The sequence below is a fragment of the Phyllostomus discolor genome, chromosome 1, assembly GCF_004126475.2.
Source record: "Phyllostomus discolor isolate MPI-MPIP mPhyDis1 chromosome 1, mPhyDis1.pri.v3, whole genome shotgun sequence".
NCBI classification, from domain to species: domain Eukaryota; kingdom Metazoa; phylum Chordata; class Mammalia; order Chiroptera; family Phyllostomidae; genus Phyllostomus; species Phyllostomus discolor.
The window spans coordinates 65,985,106-66,006,373 of NC_040903.2; the positions used below are offsets into that span (position 1 = coordinate 65,985,106).

At 40.9% G+C, this 21,268-nt stretch overlaps 1 protein-coding gene across 10 annotated transcripts in view; it reads right to left on the reverse strand.

Annotated features, from left to right (window-relative positions):
- FRMD4A (FERM domain containing 4A) overlaps window positions 1-21,268 on the reverse strand; it is a 584,868-nt gene that overhangs the window by 273,126 nt on the left and 290,474 nt on the right. Inside the window, exon 1 of one of the 10 annotated variants that reach the window (XM_036023935.1) lies at window positions 15,266-15,348. The exons of the other annotated variants lie outside the window; for them this stretch is intronic. Coding sequence (XP_035879828.1) covers window positions 15,266-15,304 — 39 coding nt within the window. The 5' untranslated portion in view covers window positions 15,305-15,348. Of the gene's footprint in view, window positions 1-15,265; window positions 15,349-21,268 lie in introns of those variants that run through there. 10 annotated transcript variants of the gene reach the window in all.

Here is a 21,268-nt window from a genome sequence, read left to right on the forward strand (position 1 = left end):
AGGGAAGGGAGAACAGAGGGCCCTTCAGATTTCTAGGAACCACTAATCTTCCTTTCAGCTGGGAGTCCCGGCAGCGTCTGTCACCTAAGACACCATAACTCCCACGATGAATCTTGGGCCATAGCTTGCTTATTTCTTAACAAATCTATCTGTCAAAAAAATACTCTCTTAAATTTCCCCTGGAAACTTACAGGAGGTTCAGGAAGAATAATTTTATCCAAATTTTAATAATAAGGGCTGTTTCTCTTCTTTGCGAGACTAAGGTATATTGTTTTGTATCCCAACTGATTTCTGAGACAAAAGGATTACATTTGCTTTTATTTTGTGGCAAATGAATGCATCAATAATGAAGGTTTGATGTTTATTGAGTATGTACTATTTATCAGGATTGGTCTAAGTATGTTACATGCAATGCCTCATTCAATCCTAAAGATAACACTATATGGTAAATAGAGGTGTTATTTCCATTTTATTGATGAAAAGATCTGATCTGGGAATTAGGACTTATATCTAATTCATTGACTTCAGAGCACACATCCTTATTCCAGGCTAAGCTGCCCCTTTTTGACTGGTGAGCCAGCTGCCCAACCACCAGCATCCCTGGCAGTCAAGGGTGGCCATGTGATTGCATTCTGACCAATGGGATGTGAGTAGAAGGAAAGACCGATAAAAACTCTCATGGGTACTTCCCTTCTGTTTCCCTTTGCTCAATGAGTAGGCCACTGAAACTTTAGAGGAGGATAGTGTTCCAAGATGACCCTGAATGACCCCATGGAAAGTTGTCTACCATCCAGAGCATTGCTGGACTTCCTATGAGTGAGGAATAAATTTCTGTCAGGTAAAGTCACTGAGATTTCCAAGGAATCACTGTGGAAGCCCAATTTACTTTAGTTGATGTATGCTGTTATAAAAATGGATCAATTCTCCAAAGTTAGATAATGACTGTCAGTATACCCTTAATCCAGAATTGGTACCTAGTTCTGAACTGCATGTGTTGTCTCAATCTGCAGGGTGTGTGGCCACAATAAGGAAATTCTCCTCTTAGAAAAATGGTAGAGACCCCATACCCTGCTTCCATCTTTCACAGGGAGTCAGCATGACATGAAAATAATCAGATTGCACAATTACTATTTACTGGGAACCCATCTGGTGTGGTAATGAGCTCACACCCTTGGGAATAAAGAAAATATCCAGCTGAGGCTGGGTGGTGAAGTTTTCAAAATAGGCCAGCTGGTTTTCACAAGGTCCAACGTGGGGTTAGGATAGTTCTTAATGAACAGCATCCAGTGGTCAGGCAGTATGGTCACCAGTATTATAAATGATATAAAGCACATTATATTGATTAAATAAGGACTCATGATTGTTAGGCCTATACAACTCAGTTTTCTTGTCTTCCCATCTGCTGCAGCAACTTTGGGTTGGTACACTGTGTTATTCCTGCCCATCTCCCTTTCACCTCCTCTGCCTAGTGAACTGCCACTTGTCTTGAAGATCTCTGCTCATGCACTGCCTCCTCAGGAAGGCTTCCCTGACATCTCAAAACAGGTAAGCTCCCCTGTTATACCTTCTTGGGCCATCACGTACCTTGTCCTCAAAGCACTGACCTCCGATTTTCATTTTACCTGAGTTTCTGTAACTGCTGTATTAGCACTGTTGAGTAAATGAATGATTGTCAGGTTTCTACCATTGGAACATAGCCTCTAGAAGAACATGGAATCATGTTTGGTTTTGCTCACCATCCCATCTCCAGAACCTAGCACAATATCTGGCACATACCAGGTGTTCCTTTATTATTTGTTAGATGAATAAACAAAACATGAATGAATAAATATGTGAATGAAGGAATCTTAATTTGTGGGGAAGCTGAGGCAGAAATATGCCATACCCTAATTCATTGTAAAAGCTGGAAATATAATTTAGAATATCTGACCTCAGCATCTGCTGCTAACCATCTCCTTCCAAACAACTGTTGAAAGGGACGACTCCAAATCTGCGGCACTTGCCTAGAGGATCGTGACCCCGGAAAACATGCAGACGGCAGAGTGCTGAGATCCTTCCCCACCAGAGGCTGGCCACTAACTTCTCTAAGCCCAGTGCAGTGCCCCTATATACAACACCTTCCCGTGGCACTGAGGATCGAAAATAAGAGGAGGCATTTCAAAATACTCTGTAAACTCTAAAAAGACATGCACGTATATATTTTTTGAAGTTAAGATGTGTGAAAAATTGCCTCTCAATTGATGGGACTTTGAAAAGATACCAGTTTGGGAGGAATAGGACTTTCCAAAGTTGTTTGGCAAAGATTATCCATTTAGTTAAATATTTTTTAAGGCAGTGACAGAGAAATTAGATCCTTCATATTCTCCATCAGTCCCACTCCAAGAGACCCCCAAATGAACATACGATTTAAGTAAAAACTGGTTACACACTTTCCAACAGGATTACTATCTCCAGACCCCACCTAAGCAGAATTTTAGAAGCCCTCACAATTCAAATGCAGTCAAAAGCTAAAATGCAAACTTGATTTCCACAATGTTTTGAAAGTCGATTAGCAAATGTTGGGAGGAACTGATCCAATGTGAGAGACGGCTGAGATAACTGACAGAGAAGGTTAAACCTCTATTGTGCTCACTGCAACCAGGAAAGTGCTTTTAAGGTGGATGAAAACATGCCCCACGTCAGACTCAAAAATATTTTATGAACAGAGTAAGTGCAGAGCTCTTATGTTGTTTACAAATACTATCCACGTCAAAGAGGGGAAATTACAAAATTTAAAAAATGAGAGTTTTGCTTCCACTCCCATTACGAAGACATGATTCTGTGTCAGCGAAAGAAAACACTGGGCCCTGGCTAGGTAGCGCAGCCTGTTAGAGCATCGTCCCGCTACCCCAAGGCTGCAGATCCGATCCCTAGTCAGGGTGCAAACAAAAACCAACCAATGAGTGCACAAATAAGTGGAACAACAAATAGATCAATTCCCCCTCCAATCAATTAATAAGAAGAAAATACTGTTGCAGGAGACGAGGTGTGTGACGTTTGAGCGCACCAGTGGGAACACAGACACTTCCTCCTATACTGACAGGCACTGCAGCTCTAAGGACTAGCAGAAAAGGTTCAGACCAACACACAGGCTTACCGAAAGTTACAAACAAACATAATAAATTCACTAATTGTTCTTCTTGGTACAAACCTATCTTTCCCCCCTTTAACCATAACACATGTTATAGATCATCAGAGAAAAGGCTAAGCCCCACACCATATGTAGGCATTAAATAATACAAAGGGCACAGCCCTTTGAAAACATACATTGCCATAATGAAATGATGAAAGAGGAACAGCAAAAATAGCAAATTGAGAATCAAAGCCTAACTTTCCACATGTGGAAACGTTTGTTTGAATCATGGTGTAATCCGTCGGCTCCAGACTGGTTGTACTAGTTGTTTAAGAAGATACAAATGAATTATTGAAAACCCAATCTCATTTTAGAGGAAGTGCTCGTCATTAGAATTTACTACTGACATCATCATAATTAATCATGAATATAACTGATAAAGCTGCATTTTCAAAACAGTTCATATTTCTAGAACCTCCCAGTACAGAAAGAAGCACAATTTCTACTAAGAAAACACAAATCATTCTCTGTGATGACAACACCCGCCCCCCAGGATGATAAGGCAATCTCATATATTTGTTCACTTGTTGTCTTGTTTTTCTTACAGAGTTTGCAGGAAATGTGGTTTACAGGTCATTGCAGGCCTGGCTTTATGGACCGCAAAGTGTTATTGTTAAAGCATGGGGTTAGAATAGGTATGTATAAATTTAACAAAGGACCCTCCCCAAATTCTGATACTTGAGTGGTCACTCTAGCCACTGGTCCATATTTTCTTGTAGAAGCAGCAGAGATGGGTGAACCATGGATGATTTTAAAACCATGTAACAAACCACACTTCTTGGAGGAAAGTGGGAATGTCCCCTGGGACATGGTCCCTCTCCTAGTTTCTTTGATAGACTGTATGTCTTAAAACCAGGAGGAGAAGAGATGTTGCCTCTTTTGTGCTTTGTCCAGCAGGTATTAGGAAATAAAAAACAGAAGGCCCTGGCCAGGTAGTTCAGTCTCTGAGAGAGTTGTCCCAATACACCAAGGTTGCAGGTTTGTTCTATGGTCAGGGCACAGACAAGAGTCAACCGATGAATGCATAAATAAGTGGAGCGACAAGTCAGGTTTCTCTCTCTCTCTCTCTCTCTCTCTCTCTCCCTTTCCTCTCTCTCTCTAAAAAATCAATAAATAAAAATTTTAATGAAGAAAATAAAAAAACAGAAACAAAGTAGACCATTCTAATGAATGATGCATTTGCTACAAATAAACCAAAAACAAAACATAACAAATAAATAATGACATCCAACTTAAAAAAATAATAATCTAAAACAGGCTTACATACACCATACATATGTTCAACATTTTGGGGGCCAAAAGCAATTTATGGCAGGGCATATTTGAAGTTATTGGTCTTATTTATTTTTCCTATAGTTTATATGGCACAACCAGAGGTGATGGAGGGTGCGTTGGAAGGTATGGAGGTAGATTTATCATGAAGTTAATCAAGCTTATACTTCAGTTGTGACTAATGTCTCTTTCCACAATAACTTCCCCTCTGTTAAACTTTTCTTCTTCATCAAGTAGCATCAGACTCACCATTAAAATTTTTTGGAATCCAGCAAAAGAAAAGCTGAGTTGGAATGCATATAGTTTGTGTCAAGTAGGATGTATTTATGAAGTTCACGGTCACTTCCATCTATGAAAAGATGAAAATGAGTTGTATCCATGTAGCCATGGCTTCCTGCCATGCTCCTAAGCCAAAGTCATACATGGAAGTACAGGGCCAGGTCTTAACTGGGTATTACATCTCATAGCACCTGGCTATAGAAGAATGTGGCCTCTACATAGGAGAAGGTTCAATACCCTAGGAACCAGAAGCTAGTCAGAGGAGAAAACTTCTAATTATCTGATAGTAAATTATAAGTAGAGGGTCCAGTTCTCATAATCCACAGTCAAAAGTAGAAGCATGTCTCCTGTCCGGGGTATATATAATATACAACATACACCATTACAAAAGTACCACATAATTTTTTCTTCATTAAAGGAAATAGAATTCAATTGAATTTTTAAAAAAACTCAGGCGTTTAGAGGGCATATGCCTGTTCTTTTACTATAAACAACAAGTTTGTTTGATAATAGAGTATAAAAACAAAGGAAACTTGAAAGAGGGCTTTCCAGACTTCTGGTCAAGATGGCAATGTAGGCAGACAAGGCTCACCTCTTCGCACAACCACCTCAAAATTACAACTAAAATACAAAATGACCATGACTCAGAACCATTATTAATCGAGTTGAATGGAAGTCTGACAACTATAGAATTAAAAGAACCACATCTATTCACTCTGGTAGGAGGGGCACAGATGTAGAATGGTCTGATCCCTTACCCATAGGTGGTGGATAAAAATTCAGGAGGGATATCTTGGGAGCAAAGAGTCCCAGGCCCACACCAGGCCCCATGGCCCAGTGTTCTAATGCCAGGAAGACAAGTCCCCACAACTTTTGGCTGCAAAAACCAGTACAGATTGAGTTGGTGGAGGAAACTGCTGGAGCCTTAAGGAGCTTCTCTTAGTGAACCCACACATGGACTCACCTACACAGACTCACTCCCTCTGAGCTCCAGTACCAGTGTAGTAGCTTGAAAGGCACCAGTGGCATAAAGGGAGGTATTGAAGTACCTGGCATCAAGACAAAGAGAGACCATCATCTCTTTTCTAAACCCTCCCCCAACAAGGCTGGCAAGCTGGTGCCATATCTGAGACTCCATCAACCTGGCTAACACTGTTTGACCTGCTTTGGAGATCCCCAGAGACTCTGCTCCACCCAAGATGCTTTTCCATATGAAGGGATAGTCTTGGCTCTTGCTTCACAACTTCCTAAAATCCTCTCAGACAAGCAATAGACAGCCTCAGTGAGCCCTAGGCCCAGCACTAGCAGCAGCCAGCCTAGATTAATAGCTTGGCCTCCCCTGGGAATCTCCAAGCCCATCACAAGTAGCAGCCATTGCAGATTCCTTTATAGCTCAAGCAGGGTGGCTCCTGGCAAAACACAGGTCAGGGCTGACCTTGGCCTGTACCACCCAGGAAACCCCAAGCCCAGCACACACAGTAGACAGGCTACAGACCACATCAGAGCACTGTCACCCTGCCCCTGCACAGCTGATCCTCCACAGAGGGTGGAGGTTGGTGATCAGTGGACATAGCCAGTCCTTGAAGCTGACTAGCCTGGGTAAATCCCTCCCATTGATTTGCCAACAGCAACCAAGGCTCAATTACAAGAGGAGGGTGTACTCAGCTCACACAAAGGGTCTACCTTGAGTACCCAGCTTGGGTGATAGGGGAGGCTGTGCCACTGGACCCTACAGGACACCTACTACATTAGGCCATACTGCCAAGACATGGAGTCAGAGCAGCTCTACATAATACATAAAAACAAATACAGGGAAGCTGCCAAAACAAGGAGAAAGGAACATGGTCCAAACAAAAGAACACATCAAAACTCCAGAAAAAGAGCTAAAAGAAATGGATATAAGCAATCTATTAGATGCAGAGTTCAAACCACTTTTTATAAGGATGCTCAAGGAACTTAGTGAGCATCTATCAACAGTTGAATCTAAAAAACAAACTAAACAAATAAGAACAGAGACAAAATCATGGATATGGAGAATGTTTCAATGGTTGCCAGATGGGAGAGGGGTGTGGTGGAATGGGTGAAGAGGTGAGGGGATTAAGAAGTACAAATAGGTAGTTACAGAACAGCCATGGGGATGTAAAGTACAGTATAGGAAAAGGAGTCTCCAAAGAATGTATATGCATAACCCATAGACATGAACAATGGTGGGGATGTTGCCTCAGGGGTTAGGTGGTACAGGGTTGAGGGGGCAAAGGAGGAAAAATCAACATCAATAATAGCATAATCAATAAAATATAATTTTAAGGAAAAGAAAGAAGGCTTTCCAAATTTGACAACAATTTTAAAAACTTGAACAGTATTTTCAGTAAGTTGTGAATCAGAAAGAAACATGTCTAAACTAACATTAACATTGGGAAAAAGTTTTGATCAGTAGTGCTAGAGGAAAGGTCATTTCATCTTCCTCTCTGTCTCTACAGAAATATTACAAAATCATTTGAAGAGATCAAAGAGTAAGTGGTCAAATACTGAATGCTTTCCAGGATAGGTCACCTGTTAGACTACAAAACAAGTCTCCATAAATTTAACACTGAAATCATATCAAGTATCTTCTCTAACCACAATGGTATGAAACTATAAATGAATTATAAGGAAAAACTTGAAAACACATAAATTAAAGAGGCTAAATAACAAGTTACTATACAATGAATTGGTTGAAAATAAATCAAGGAATAAATAAAAAGATATCTTGAGACAAAAATAAAAACACAATGACCCCAAACCTATGGAACACAGCAAAAGTAGTTCTAAGTTGGAAATTCATAGTAATAATGAATTTAGTACAGATCTAACTCTCAAATAAGCTAACTAAACCCTTTCAGAAACTTAAACAAAACAAAACCCATAAGGAGTACAAGTAAGGAAATAACTGAGATTACCAAAACAGAAATAAATAAAATAGCCTAAAAAATACAAAATAGCAATGAATCCAAGAGCTACTCTTCAAAAATACAAACCAAATTGATAAACCTTTAACCAGATTCATCAAAAGTAAAAGAAAAAGGACCCAAATAAATAAAATCAGAAATGAAAGAGGAAAAGCAATGAGCGACACCACAGAAATACAAGAGATGATAAGAAAATAATGCCAATAATTATTTGCCAGCAAATTGGACAATCTGGGAGAAACAGATAAATGCTAGAAACATACAATCTTCCAAGGCTGAGTTAAAAAAAAACAAACAGAAAATCTAAACAAACCAATAACTACTAACAAAATCAATCAGTAATTAAAAAACTCCCAACAAACTTAAGTCCTGGACCAGGCAGCTTCATAGGTGAATTCTACTAAACATTCAAAAAATTGACACTTACCTTTTTCACACTATTCTATAATATTTTAGAGGAAGGTGGGCTTCCAAGCTCATTTTACAAAGCCAGTATTTTCCTGATTCTAAAACCTGACAAAGATACCACAAACAAAAAAAAGTATAGGCCAATATCCATGATGATCATAGATGCAAAAATCCTTAACAAAATATTAGCAAACAAAAATCAGGAATACACTAAAAAGGTCATATACCAAGTAGAATTTATTGCTGGCTTGCAAGGTTTGTATAATATCTGCAAATCAATTAATATGATACACCACATAAACAAAATGAAAAATAAGAATTATATGGTCATATCAAAAGATGCAAATTTTTATGACAGAATTCTGCAGCCATTTATGATAAACCCCCCAGCAGAGTGAGAATAGAGGGAACATAACTCAACACAATAAAGGCCGTAAATGACAAACCCAAAGCTAACATCATACCCATTGAGGAAAACGTAAAAGCATTTTCCTTAAGATCAAGAACAAGACAAAGATGTCCACATTTACCACTTTTACTCAAAACTGTATTGGAAGTCATAGCCACAGTAATCAGACAAGAAAAAAATATAAAATGCAACCAAACTCAAAAGGAAGAAGTAAAACTGTCATTATTTGCAGATATCATAATACTATATACAGAGAATACCCTAAAGATCACACCAAAAAACCACTAAAACTTATAAAGAAATTCAGTAAAGTAGCAGGATACAAAATAAATATGCAGAAATCAGTTGCATTTTTATACACTAATAATGAACTATCAGAAAAAGAAATTAAAGCAATCCCATTTACAACTGCATCAGAAATACCTGGTAATAAATTTAACCTAGAAGATAAAAGACTTGTTCTCTGAACATTATAAAACCTTGGAGGAAAAAATGGGACAAAAAATACAAATAAATGGAAGCATATACTGTGCTCGTGGATAGGGAGAAATAATATCATTAAAATGTCCATACTACTGAAAGCAATCTATAGATTCACTGCAATACCTATCAATGGCACTTTTTACAGAACTAGAACAAATAATCTTAAAATGTATATGGAACCACAAAAAACCTCAAATAGCCACAGCAGTAAAAAAGAATAAGAAAGTTGGAGATATCATGCTATCTGATCTCAAACTATACTACAAGCTAGCGTAATCAAAATGACACGGTACTGGCATAAAAACAGACACATAGAACAACTGAACAGAATAGAGAGCCCAGAAATAAACCCATATTTATACAGTCAATAATCTATGACATAGTAGGCAAGAATATAAAATGGGGGAAAAAACAGTCTACTCAATAAATGGTGTTGGGAAAACTGGACAGATACATGCAAAAAATAAAACTAGACCACCTTCTTATAACAATATATAAGAATAAACTAAAAATAAATTGAAGACTTAAGTGTAGGACCTAAAACCACAAAACTCCTGGAAGAAAACATAGACAGTATATTCTCTGACATTACTCTTAGTGTTGTTTTTGTTGATATAGCTCCTTGGGTAAGGGGAAAAAATAAACAAATGGAACTTTATCAAACTAAAAAGTTTTTGCACAGCAAAAGAAACCATCAACAAAATGAAAAGATAACCTACCAATTAGGAGAACATATTCACCAATGATATATCTGATAAGGGGTTAATATCCAAAATTTATAAAGAACTCATACAACTTGACACCAAAAGGAAATCCAATTTGAAAATGGGCAAAGGACTTGAATGAACATTTCTCCTAAGAGGACATACAGATGGCCAGTAGAAATACAAAAAGATGCTCAATGTCACTAGTCATCAGAGAAAAGCAAATTAAAACCACAATGAGATGCCATCTCACACCTGTCAGAAAGGCTGTCATCCATGAATTAACAAACATCAAGTGCTGGTAAGGGTGTGGAGAAAGGGGAACCTTTTTGCACTGTTGCTAGGAATGCAGACTGGTGCAGCCACTGTGGAAAGCAGTATGGAAATAGCTCAGAGAGTTTAAAAATGGATCTGTCTTTTGACCCAGTGATCCCACTTGTGGGAATATATCCAAAGGAAACCAAAACACGAATTGGAAAGAACAAAAGCACCTCTCTGTTCATTGCAGTGTTATTTACAATAGCCAAGGTATGGGAGCAACCCAACTGCTCATCAATAGACAAGTGGATAAAGAAGAAGTAGTACATATATACAACAGAGTATTACTTGACCGTAAAAAAAGAATGAAATCTTACCAATTGTGACAACATGGATAGACCTAGAGGGTAGTCCTGAGTGAGATAAATGAGACAGAGAAAGACAAATACCGTATGATTCCACTTATATGTAAAATCTAAAAACCAGAGTAAGTGAACAAGCAAAACATAAAAAGACTCACAAACAGAGAACATTCTGATGGTTGCCAGGTGGGAGGGATACTGGGGGACCGGGTGAAAAAGGTGAAGGGATTAAGAAGTACAATCGGTAGTTACATAATAGCCATGGGGATGTAAAGTACAGCATAAAAAATATAATCAATAACATTGTAATAACTATGGATGGTGCCAGGTGAATACTAGGCTTATTGGGGGGATCACTTTATAAATTATATAAATGTCTACCCACTGTGCTATATATCTGTAACTAATATAAAAATATTGAATGTCAATTGTACTTTAAAAAACAAAAATTAAGAAAAAAGAGTAAGTAGCCAAAATATACAGGAGAAAAAAGAATTAATAGAGATGTGTTAGGCAGTTAATTAATCAACTTGTGCCATTTTTCTGGATTTTGTGATGCTATCTTACATTTGTAATGTGCTGTAGTTTTCCTTGCTCACCTAAATTTGTATAATTTAAATTTTTTTTCTCTTTTTAAAGCTTCTCCACCCCCAAATGTGGATGTTTCAGGCTCCACAATTAACTGTCGTCTGGGACAGTAATGTGATCTAGAAGTACTGGGTGAGAGGAAAGACCAAGTTCCTGCAGAAAGGAGAGTGGAGCTGCCCATGGTGCTAAGGGCACCGGAGACACTCTGGGGATCGTGATGGGGACCTGGGAATGGGGCGAGTTTCCCTCCAGAGTTCCAGAGAGGTCACTGCCACCCTGAGAGAGAAAGCGCACTCTCCTCATGGTTTTGGGTAAACATAACAAAAATAACATTTATCAAGTGCTTTGTATGGACCAAGGAATGGACTTAATTTGAACTGAGTTAATCTCTGATCTTTATTTTATTTATTTTAAAGTCTTTGCCCAAGGGTAAATTTATTGATTTGAGAAAGAATGAGAGGGAGAGAGAGAGAGACACTGATGTGAGAGAGAATCATCTATCAATTGCCTCATGTACACACCCTGACCAGGACCCAACCTGAAACCTAGGTATGTGCCCTGACGAGGGTTCAAACCTGTGATATTTGTGTATATGGGATGACTCTCCAACCAACTAAGCCACACTGGCCAGGGCAATACATACATTTTTAAAGTGTCCTCTTCCTCCAATGATTTTGTGCTGCCTGTTGAGGGTTTTGTAAGCCTCTGCATACTACCAGATAGTAGAAGGAGCCTCCTTCAGCTCAGGGGCTCTCCAGTTGGACTGCACATGAGAGTCACCTGGAAAGCTTTGACAACATACCAATCACAGGCCTCAGATCAATTAAACTAGGATGTCTGGGAGTCGGGTCTGGGCATGGGTGAGAGTAAAAGCTCCTGAGTTGACTTTCAAGTCCAGCCAGGGTTTGACAGCCATCACCTTAGCCAACGGAGAAATTGTGAACCATGAAAGCATTGCTATAAAGTAGCAGAAAAAGTATATTTTGGTCTCTGTTCCCAGTTCCTGGCACAGAGCTCATAAAACCCTTGTCATTTCCTAAGTGATAAAAGCACTAGGAGCATCTTTTATTTTAATATTTGGCTTTTGACCTTGGTTCCTGACACAGAGTTAAAAATCCCCTTAGAATTTCCTGGGTGATTGGAGTGTCTTTTGTTTTAGTGATGTGATTCTGGGTGGGCTCCTGGAGGGGCTCTAACCAAGCCATGATTAGAGACTTGGAACTTTCAGCCCCACCCCCATCCTCTAGGAAGAGGAGAGGGGCTGAAGATTAACTTAATGACCAATCATGTTTATGAGATACTGCATGCATCCATGAAAATCCCAAATGTAGGAGGTAGGGGTTCCAATAGCGTTCAGTAGATCCATGAACACGTCTAGGTGTCAGGAGGATGACACTCCCCTATGTCACGGGGACAGGAGCTCCTGTCTTTGGGACCCTCCCAAGCTCTATGTTTGTCTTCATCTGGTGGTTCATCTGCATCCTTTATCATGTCTTTTGCCCTACAATCAAAGTGGTAAATGTAAGTGCTTCTGAGTTCTTTAAGCTGTTCAGGGAGGGGCTCATGAAAACCTCCAATCTGTAGCCAAGTTGAACAGAAGTATGGGTAATCTGGGGACCTACCACTCAGGATTGGCATCTGGGGCGGGGGGCAATCTTGTGGGACTGAGCCCTTAACCTGTGGGGCCTGCACCAGATCCGGTCAGTCAGAACTGATGTGGAGGAAACCCTCATGCGTCGTGTGAGAAGTGCTGTGAGTGTGAGAGGAGTAGTGTGACAGTAAAGGAAACACGGCGGTTTTCCTAGACAATTAATTGCCTAAACAAAATACACAAAAATGGCCATTAGCCACCTTATCACTAAAAAAATAAAGACAGTCTTGGTGAACTTTTCCCAAGATAAAAAACACTAAGAATACTGTTAAGAAGTATATTATAAAACAGCATTTCCCATCTGCATACACTTAGTATGTGCAGCACACTTCAGCAAATGTGCCCTCATTTAATTCTTACGTGGCCATGAGGCTGCCGCCCTGCCCTGCCTCTGTGCGGGAGGAAGCAGAGGACGGGCACATGCTACTTGCTTCTCAGTAAGTGTCTGATGGACTGAATAGAGGTTGAGCAGTAACACATTTTTTTTTTCCAAACCTGGTAGCAAATAAAATTCAATGTTCTTTTCAGTGTACTTATAACATTAAGGGAAGTCCTGAAAAAAGCCCCTTGAGGTGAAGCAAATGCACCCTGCCCACTTGATTTAAAATCTTGGCTTTTATATAACTTTCTGAGAAATAAAGAAGACAAGCAGGAGATAAAAAAGAAAGTGGGATCCTGGGCTGGTGTGGCTCAGTGGACTGAGCACCAGCCTTGGAATCAAATGGTCTCCAGTTCCATGCCCTGTCAGAGTATGTGCCTGGGTTGCAGGCCAGGTCCCCACTTGGGAGCATGTGAGAAGCAACCAGTCAATATTTCTCTCCCTCTATCTTGCCTTCCCTTCCTCTGTCTCAAAGGAAGAAGGAAAAAAAGGAAGGAAGGAAGGAAGGAAGGAAGGAAGGAAGGAAGGAAGGAAGGAAGGAAGGAAGGAAGGAAGGGATGGAGGGAGGAAGAAACGAAAAGAAAGAAAAAGAAAGAAAGAAAGAAAGAAAGAAGAAAGAAAGAAAGAAAGAAAGAAAGAAAGAAAAGAAAAGAAAAGAAAAGAAAGAAAAGAAAAGAAAAGAAAAGAAAAGAAAGAAAAGAAAAGAAAAGAAAAGAAAAGAAAAGAAAGAAAAGAAAAGAAAAGAATCCAGGGCCCTCAAATTCATTCACAAGCACAGCAACACCTAAGAAAGAATTACCTTCATTAAGAAATTAAGCCCCAATGCTAAACTGTTTGAGATTTGACTCTAAAGCCACGTTTCTGAAAAATCTTCAAATGGACGAAACAATCACAAGACTAATTGAATCTCCCATCAGGAAGATTTTTTTCCAGATTTCTTTCAGATTCACAGGCAATCATTGGAACCCTCGCATAAATGTTTCAGACTGTTGTCAAGTTTGGGAATGCTTCTCTCACATTTCATTTATGCAAGGTTGACTATGGACATATCTGCTGTTAATAGTAAAACTATAGGCATGTGCCCTTCAAACACAAAAATTCTGGGGGAAAAAAATCTCGTTTCCAGAAATCACTTACTGGTTTTCAGTCTGACTGCCAATGGACAGCCAAAGAGGAGGGAGCAGGGTCCTGAGACAGCTGTGCTCCTCTGTAAAAACCAACCCAGGGCTCCTGGGCACATCTTCCCCAAAACTGTCGCTTCAGTGTAAGTCCAGACATTCCACAAGGAGGGGAGGGAGGAAGGGTGGCTACATGGTCCGTGTTGTTTAATCATTACAGTTCATTAAGGGATTATACACCGCCAAATTACGCCTAAAAATACAAAGGCCAGCTGTGCCTGCTTGGTTCCAAGCATGTGATGAGCCAGCTAACAAGGGGAGAGGGCCAAAACTACTCAAGTCGACTTAGGGAAATAAACTGGGTTACAAAACACCATCAGCTGAGGAAGAAGCAGTGACACCCCCATCAAGAACCAGGGCAGGGGAAGCCCTGTCCTGTCACTACTTTGCCTTCACCTCCCCAATCCCGACCCCCCACCCCCACCCAGTCTCCTTCCTCTCGGGCTGGGCTAGGGCTGTGAGGACTGAAGTCTCCGTGGCAAAAGGACATAGTCTGGAGGGATGCACAGGGAAAACAGATGCTCTGGTCTCCCCCTTGTAAGGGCTCTGCACCCCCAGCCAATTGATTCAGAAGGGCTGCATTCCTACAGAGAATTTTCTCTTTAAAAGTTTGTGTGAATGTGTGACTTCAGAGGTCACTCTGTAAGCCACCAAAGAAACAGGGAAGTGAGAACAAAGACTGGATATTGTTGCTCAGCATTCTTCCCTTCTTGCCTGCTGTCCCCAGAGCCATACGCCCCTTACCAGCTTGCCACCCCCAACACACACTTTGAGAAAACAGAGTCTCTTGTAAGAGGAGCATGAACTCATGGAAAGAGCATCCTCATCTTCGTGGCCAGAACATCTTTGGTTTACATGGCAGGGCCCTGGCTTGACCAGCTGGGTGACTTCAAACAGCTCAAGTCCATCCCTGAGTTTCGATAACCTCATCTCCAAAATGGTGACATTAAGCACCTACTTTATTTGGTGGTTTGGAAAACAATTAGATACAGATTACAAGGCACCTCTCACAGTACTTGGTACCTCGAAGAGGATGTTCAATTAATGTTAATCACCCCCCCTGCCCAGTTTAGCATAACACACTTCACAATCCAAAACACATGATAATAGTTTTTGCCTCTTTGCCACCACCCCCAACATTTCTCATGTGGCAAAGAATAGCTGCAGGTCCCACCTGGTAGACAGCCTTGGAGCAGCACCATGGTTTCAGCATCAGCTACAGGACCCGAAGGCTCTCCCCTCGGCAGGTCCTCAGATCCCGGCAAGCAGGTCCCACACCAGCTGGTCCCAGCTACAGAGCAGGTCCTCCGTGCCAAGCGACCCTGCAGCCCTGCAAGCTCTAGGCCCCGCCTTTACCCTCTGGTCCCAGGCCCCACATACAGAGCTGGGTTCTTTTAGTAACGAAAAGTTCAAATGTCACTAGATTTAATCAGGCAAGGAAAAATGCAGTCAAAATAACTTCGTTTCCTCTTGTTCCACTCTCCTCTCCCCTACCTTCCCTCACCACCACCCCCACCAATCTTCAGGGACTGTTTTCCCATAAGGATTACCAAATGGCTCCTGATTGAAAATGTTTTCTCCCTGTCTCTGGCAACTCTCCAGGGATGAGGTGAAAACAAGGCTCACCCTGCAGATAACTGCACATCCCTCCCTCTCCAGGACACCAAGCTGGCTTTTGGGGCAGAATGGAGGGGAGAGCATGAGCCCAGAGTCATCACAGAGTTTCCCTGGTTCTGGGAGTTCGTCCAGGGTGAGAAGCAGAGAGGAGAGAGCCGCGGCCTCCCTGCCAACATTCCCAAGGCATTCCATCTTTTCTCTTAACTCTTTCAAACTTAGAAAACCAGAGTGTCTGCATGGCAAAGCAAAAAGGCCCATCTTATATCAGCTCTGGAGAAACTGCTATTTCTGTGGCCAATTTGTAAAAACCCAGGCATTTTCTTTGGTAATTTCCCAAATGGAGGTTAGGATTAAAAGGACTGCAAGAAAGCTTACCTGATGATTTAACATCAATATCCTCAACTTGGGAGGAAAGCAGATAAAGGAGGTAAAGGCAAAATAGCCCACATTTCCCCACCATGGGGCATTTCCTCCAAAGCTCTATGAAAGCTTTGAATTCCTGAGAAGGATGAGACCTAATCAGGCTCTTCTTTATTACATCAATATACTGGATCAGCCCTATATGAATTGCAACCTAAGGAAATCTACCAGCTGAACGTGGTAGAGCAATTTGAGATGTCAACTCAGTTGTTTTGAGTTTGATTGCTTTAAACCATGTTTCATAAGGGCATGTGCATCCTAATTTAATAGATTTCAGAGCAGGAAAGAAAGGCAATGGGTAGGAGAGGTTCAGTCACAACATCACCTGGACAATTCAGAGAAAAAGTGTGTTTAATCTCAATAGTATCTTGGTTGGATGGCCCTGAAAAACCATAGTAGTTACTGAGGAATATTTGCCTTGTGCACATTCTTCCTATTCCTCCTTCTCTCCTTTCCTTCCTTTCTTCATTCACATCTCTTCAACTTGAACATATAATATCATCAGAACAGAAGTAGAGCCCTGGCTGACATAGCTCAGTGGGTTGAGCATGGGCCTAAGAACCAAAGGGCCACTGATCAATTCCCAATCAGGACACATGTGTGGGTTGCAGGCCAGGTCCCCAGTAGGGGGTGAGTGAGAGGCATCCACACATTGTTCATCTCCCTTTCTCCTTCCCTTCTAAAAAATAAAATAAATTAAAAAGAAAAAAAATGGACGTAGAGCACAGACTCACTAACCTGAAGTCAGGCATAACTGAGTTTAAATTTGGCCTCAGACAAATTATTTAACTTCTCTGACAGATTTCTTCATCTGTAAGATAGGAATCATAGCAACCTCACAGTGTTGTTGCGAGGATTAAATGAGACAATATACTTAAAGTGGATTACACAAGGCATGGCATGTATCTAATTTTATTTATTTTTTGGAGCACTTTCCATGGCCAGGTAATTCAAAGATATTACTGACCGCTGATAACATGAAGGTCTTGAGATCATTTCAAAATCTGTATTTCTTGAAATTATCTTCTCTTAGTCCCTTTTCTCCTTCTGCTATGGATTGATACATTGATTAGTTCAATAAATAAGGGAAGACCATTTTCCTCTAAACTCTCCTTTGATGAATTTTATCATTTTTCCATGAGTAATAGCTCTGGGGTACAACATTATGCATGACTTCATTCCTGTATGTTATTCCTTTATTTCCACACACTCTGTAATAAAAGGTGGGGGAGGGATACTAAGGAATCTTGCCTTTAACACGCCATTAGCAGAGATAATTTTATTTAAGAAAAGAAGAATGGAAGAAAGGAAAGAAAGGGTAACAAAGAAATGAAAGACAGAAAGAAGCTAAATTAAAAAACAAATGGTATGTGGAAAATGACTGTCCCATTAACATTACCTAACCACCTTGGTATTTTCAAGGAAAAACAAAGACCAGCCATATCTAGTTAGTTTCGCCTGTGTCCCTGAGCCCATGCTCTTCACCCTCTGGGGATGTGGGCTGTGAACACAGCTCTTATCCAAAGCGTGCAATTATGGAGTAGATATGGACAGTTTTAAAGGTATTGTTTATCCTCTGATTAAATAATGTGACTTCAAATTTTTTAAAGTTAAATATAGATTTAACTTATGGTCTGGGAATCTTTTAAGTCTAAAGTTGCCATAATAAGCTTTAAAGAATGCCTGAATACCAACGTATTAATTCCTGAAAAGGGTGAGACCTAATTAGATTGTTCTGAAGTCTTTACCACTTGTGGGGACAAGGACATCCTCCTTGCAGACTTGCTGTGGAACCTGCAATCTGAGCCCGGTGACACTGGCAGGTGTCTTCCAGCCCTTGGAAGCACAGGACACAGGAACAGGGTACATCCCCATGCTGGTGGGGGATGCTAGCCAGTCTCTTCAGTCATATCTGATTCTGTCATAGATTCTATGCTGATAATTCAGGCTTTAAAATTTTTAAAAAAATATTTTATGTGTTTATTTTTAGAGACAGGGGAAGGAAGGGACAGAGGGAGAGAAATATTGATTGCCTCTCATATGCACTCAGACTGGGGACGGAACGTGCAACCCAGGGGTGTACCCTAACCAGGAATTGAACCGGCAACCTTTTACTTTGCAGGATGACACCCAACCCACTGAGCCACACGGGTCAGGGCACTAATTCTCTTTCAAAGGGCAGCTGCCACAGTGGAATCTGAGAGGCTGTGTGTGCAAACATGATGCCGTTGACCATGATGTCCTTGCTTTCCCCCCCTTAATCCTCACCTGAAGGCCATTAACTCCAGAGAGAAAAACATTGATTGCCGCCCTGTCTCCATCCCCACACTTCTGTGTTTTCTGTCCCTGCTCCCAGACCCTAGCTCACTGTTGTTGTAAAGATGGAGGTATATAATACATTTTTAAAGCCATAAATGCCTTTGCCTGATTCTAGGGATGTTTTCAGCCCTAATTGCCACCTTGAGAAGAACTCAGAAAAATTCTAGCTTGCAAGTAATGTGTAGTGAAATTATGAACAAAATTTTCAAATACCTGAAGACACGGGAAATTGCACACACACGGAGAAGTATACATATAGCAACTAAAGAAATATATGCAGAAATGCATTGAAGGTAACCCATCTTAATTATCTGGTGATTATTTACTGACATCTATTTTAGAAAGTGGCAGCCCTAAGATTAACTGGAGAATGCCTACACTCTACATCAGGTCAAAGGCAGCTACTGGGAGGCACAAATAGTATGTTTAAAAAGATTCTCGTAGATGGGTTTTGTTATCTTTTCTGACAGAATCTGAAGGTAAAGGGCAGTTTCTCCAACATCAAAGCCCAGTCCAGCTGAGGCCCCAAATACCAAGACATTTCAACTTAAATTAAGGCCATACTATAAGCCACATCTGTTCTCTTAAAAGGACTAAAGAGGATCAATAGGCAAGTGACTCTGAGAAGGTGCTGGGAAATAAATAAATCCCCAACAGTAAGGGGAAGGCAGGGATGTTGTCAGAAACATCCATGAGCCATACTTTCAGGCTTTGTAGAAAACGAACTCCTTTTGGGTTTTGTGTGCAGTTGACTCTTCTGCACCACATGTGGACCTTTTCAGCTCTTCGCTGCAAATTCTCATCCTAATTCCACATTCCCTTCCTGACTTCCAGCACAGGACTCAAACACAGGTTTAAATCTATTGCACATTTTGTTTCTTCAATCCACCGAATGCTTTTATTATTGAATCCCCACGTGTAACCAAAATGCTGCTCTGGGGCAGAGCTGGATGTGTGTTCGTTAAGTGAAGGTAGCCCATAGCTCTTCACTAGTGTTCTTTAAAAGCAAAACACTTTATTGAGATATAAATTATGTACGGGACACTTTGTACACTTAAAGTGTACAACTGAGTGGCTTTTTCATTATATTCACAGGGTTGTATAACCATTTCCACAATTCACAGGGCTGTGCAACCATTTCCACAATCTAAATTTAGGGCATTTTCAACACCCTGAAAAGAAACTATATCCATTAGCTGGCATGACCACCTCCCATTTCCCTCCCTCCCCCACATTCATGGACACTGGCAACCACTAATTTACTTTCTGTCTCTATAGATTTGCTTATTCTGGACATTTTACATAAATGTGATTTTTGGGACTGGCTTCTTTCCCTAAGCATAATGTGTCGGGCATTCATTCATGTCATTGTAAGTATCAGCACTGCATTCCTTTTCTTGCTGCATAAAAGCCCATTGGATGGACACACTGCACTTTGTTTCCCCATTCATCCAGTGGTAGGCATTTGGGTGTCCCCACTTTAGGGGCTGCTATCAATAATGTTACTGTGGGTATTCATGTACAAATTTGGGGGTGGATATACATTTTTCTCTTCTCTTGGGTTGACACCTAGGAGTGGCACTGGTGGGTCATATAGTAACAATGTTTAAGCTTTTGAGGAACTCCTAAGCTGTCTTCCATAGCGACTGCACTGTTTTACATTTCCACCATCAATATATGAGGGGTCTGATTTCTCCACATCCTTCCCAAACGTCCCTGCCTTTCTTTTTTACTTTAACCATCCTCGTGGATGTGAAGTGGTAGCATTCCTGCATTCCTAAATGAATCCTACGACATGGCCAGGGGGCAGGGTGGGATGTGGGGAGCAAGCAGAAAGGGCTGGCTGTAGGTGCTGGCCTGCTGGCCCTGACTTGGCCCAAGCATGCTGCCACGGATGGGCTCTGGGGAAAAAGGTGGAGAGCAAATAAGAGCCCAGCAATTTCTCTTCCTTTATCAACAGGTCCCCTCCACCCCCTCCTCCTTCTGCTCCTGACACTCTCACGCCCACCATCTGGGGCAAAAGTCCAAACGATGTTGGAAGTTCCCATTTGTCACTTTATAATCCCAGTGCCAGCTCTTTGGGGAAAGGCTATTTAGAAATAGCGCTTGTACAGTGAAGTGAGTGGGCAACGTGCAATAACTGAACCCAAACAATCTTTTGAAATCCTAGAGCACTTCAAAACTGCTCACTAACACATTTAATCCCATATTTGGGTCTGGAAAATGTCCCAGCTCCGACGAAGAGTCATCATTGCGTCATCATGCCTCAAACTGAGAACCTGAGAGACCCGTTCACACAAACGTGAGGGAGTGGACTCTGTTCATTTGGGGAAAGGAGAATAATTTTTGAAAAATGCTTGTCTGTGTATATAAAAATATTTTGGGTCCTTGGGAAAGTAGATGAAGGGAGGCAGGAGCTGCCCTCTGGTTTAAGTGCTCCAGGGTTGCATGCCAAGAGCTATGTTTAGAAATATTTTCCCCAAGCTTCACAAACTGTTATACAAGTGGTCCTATAGCCATAAAAGTGATGTCATCCTATCAATTACCCTGGTTACAAAAGTCAGTTCTCATATACATGCCAGACCCCAATAAAATCAGGGCCGTCTGCACTAAATGGACCCAGGCCCCGAATGAGAAACCCAATGCCCCAGCTCCTCTTTTCTTAATCTCCTGGTATTTAGTTTCCATGGAACTGAGGGGCCAAGGATGATTTTTGAGCATACCTTTCACAACATGTGTTTGCGTGATCACTGCCTTATGTGAAAACGTTAAGTCTTGTTTTATTTTTTTAAGATTTTATTTATTTATTTTTAGAGAAAGG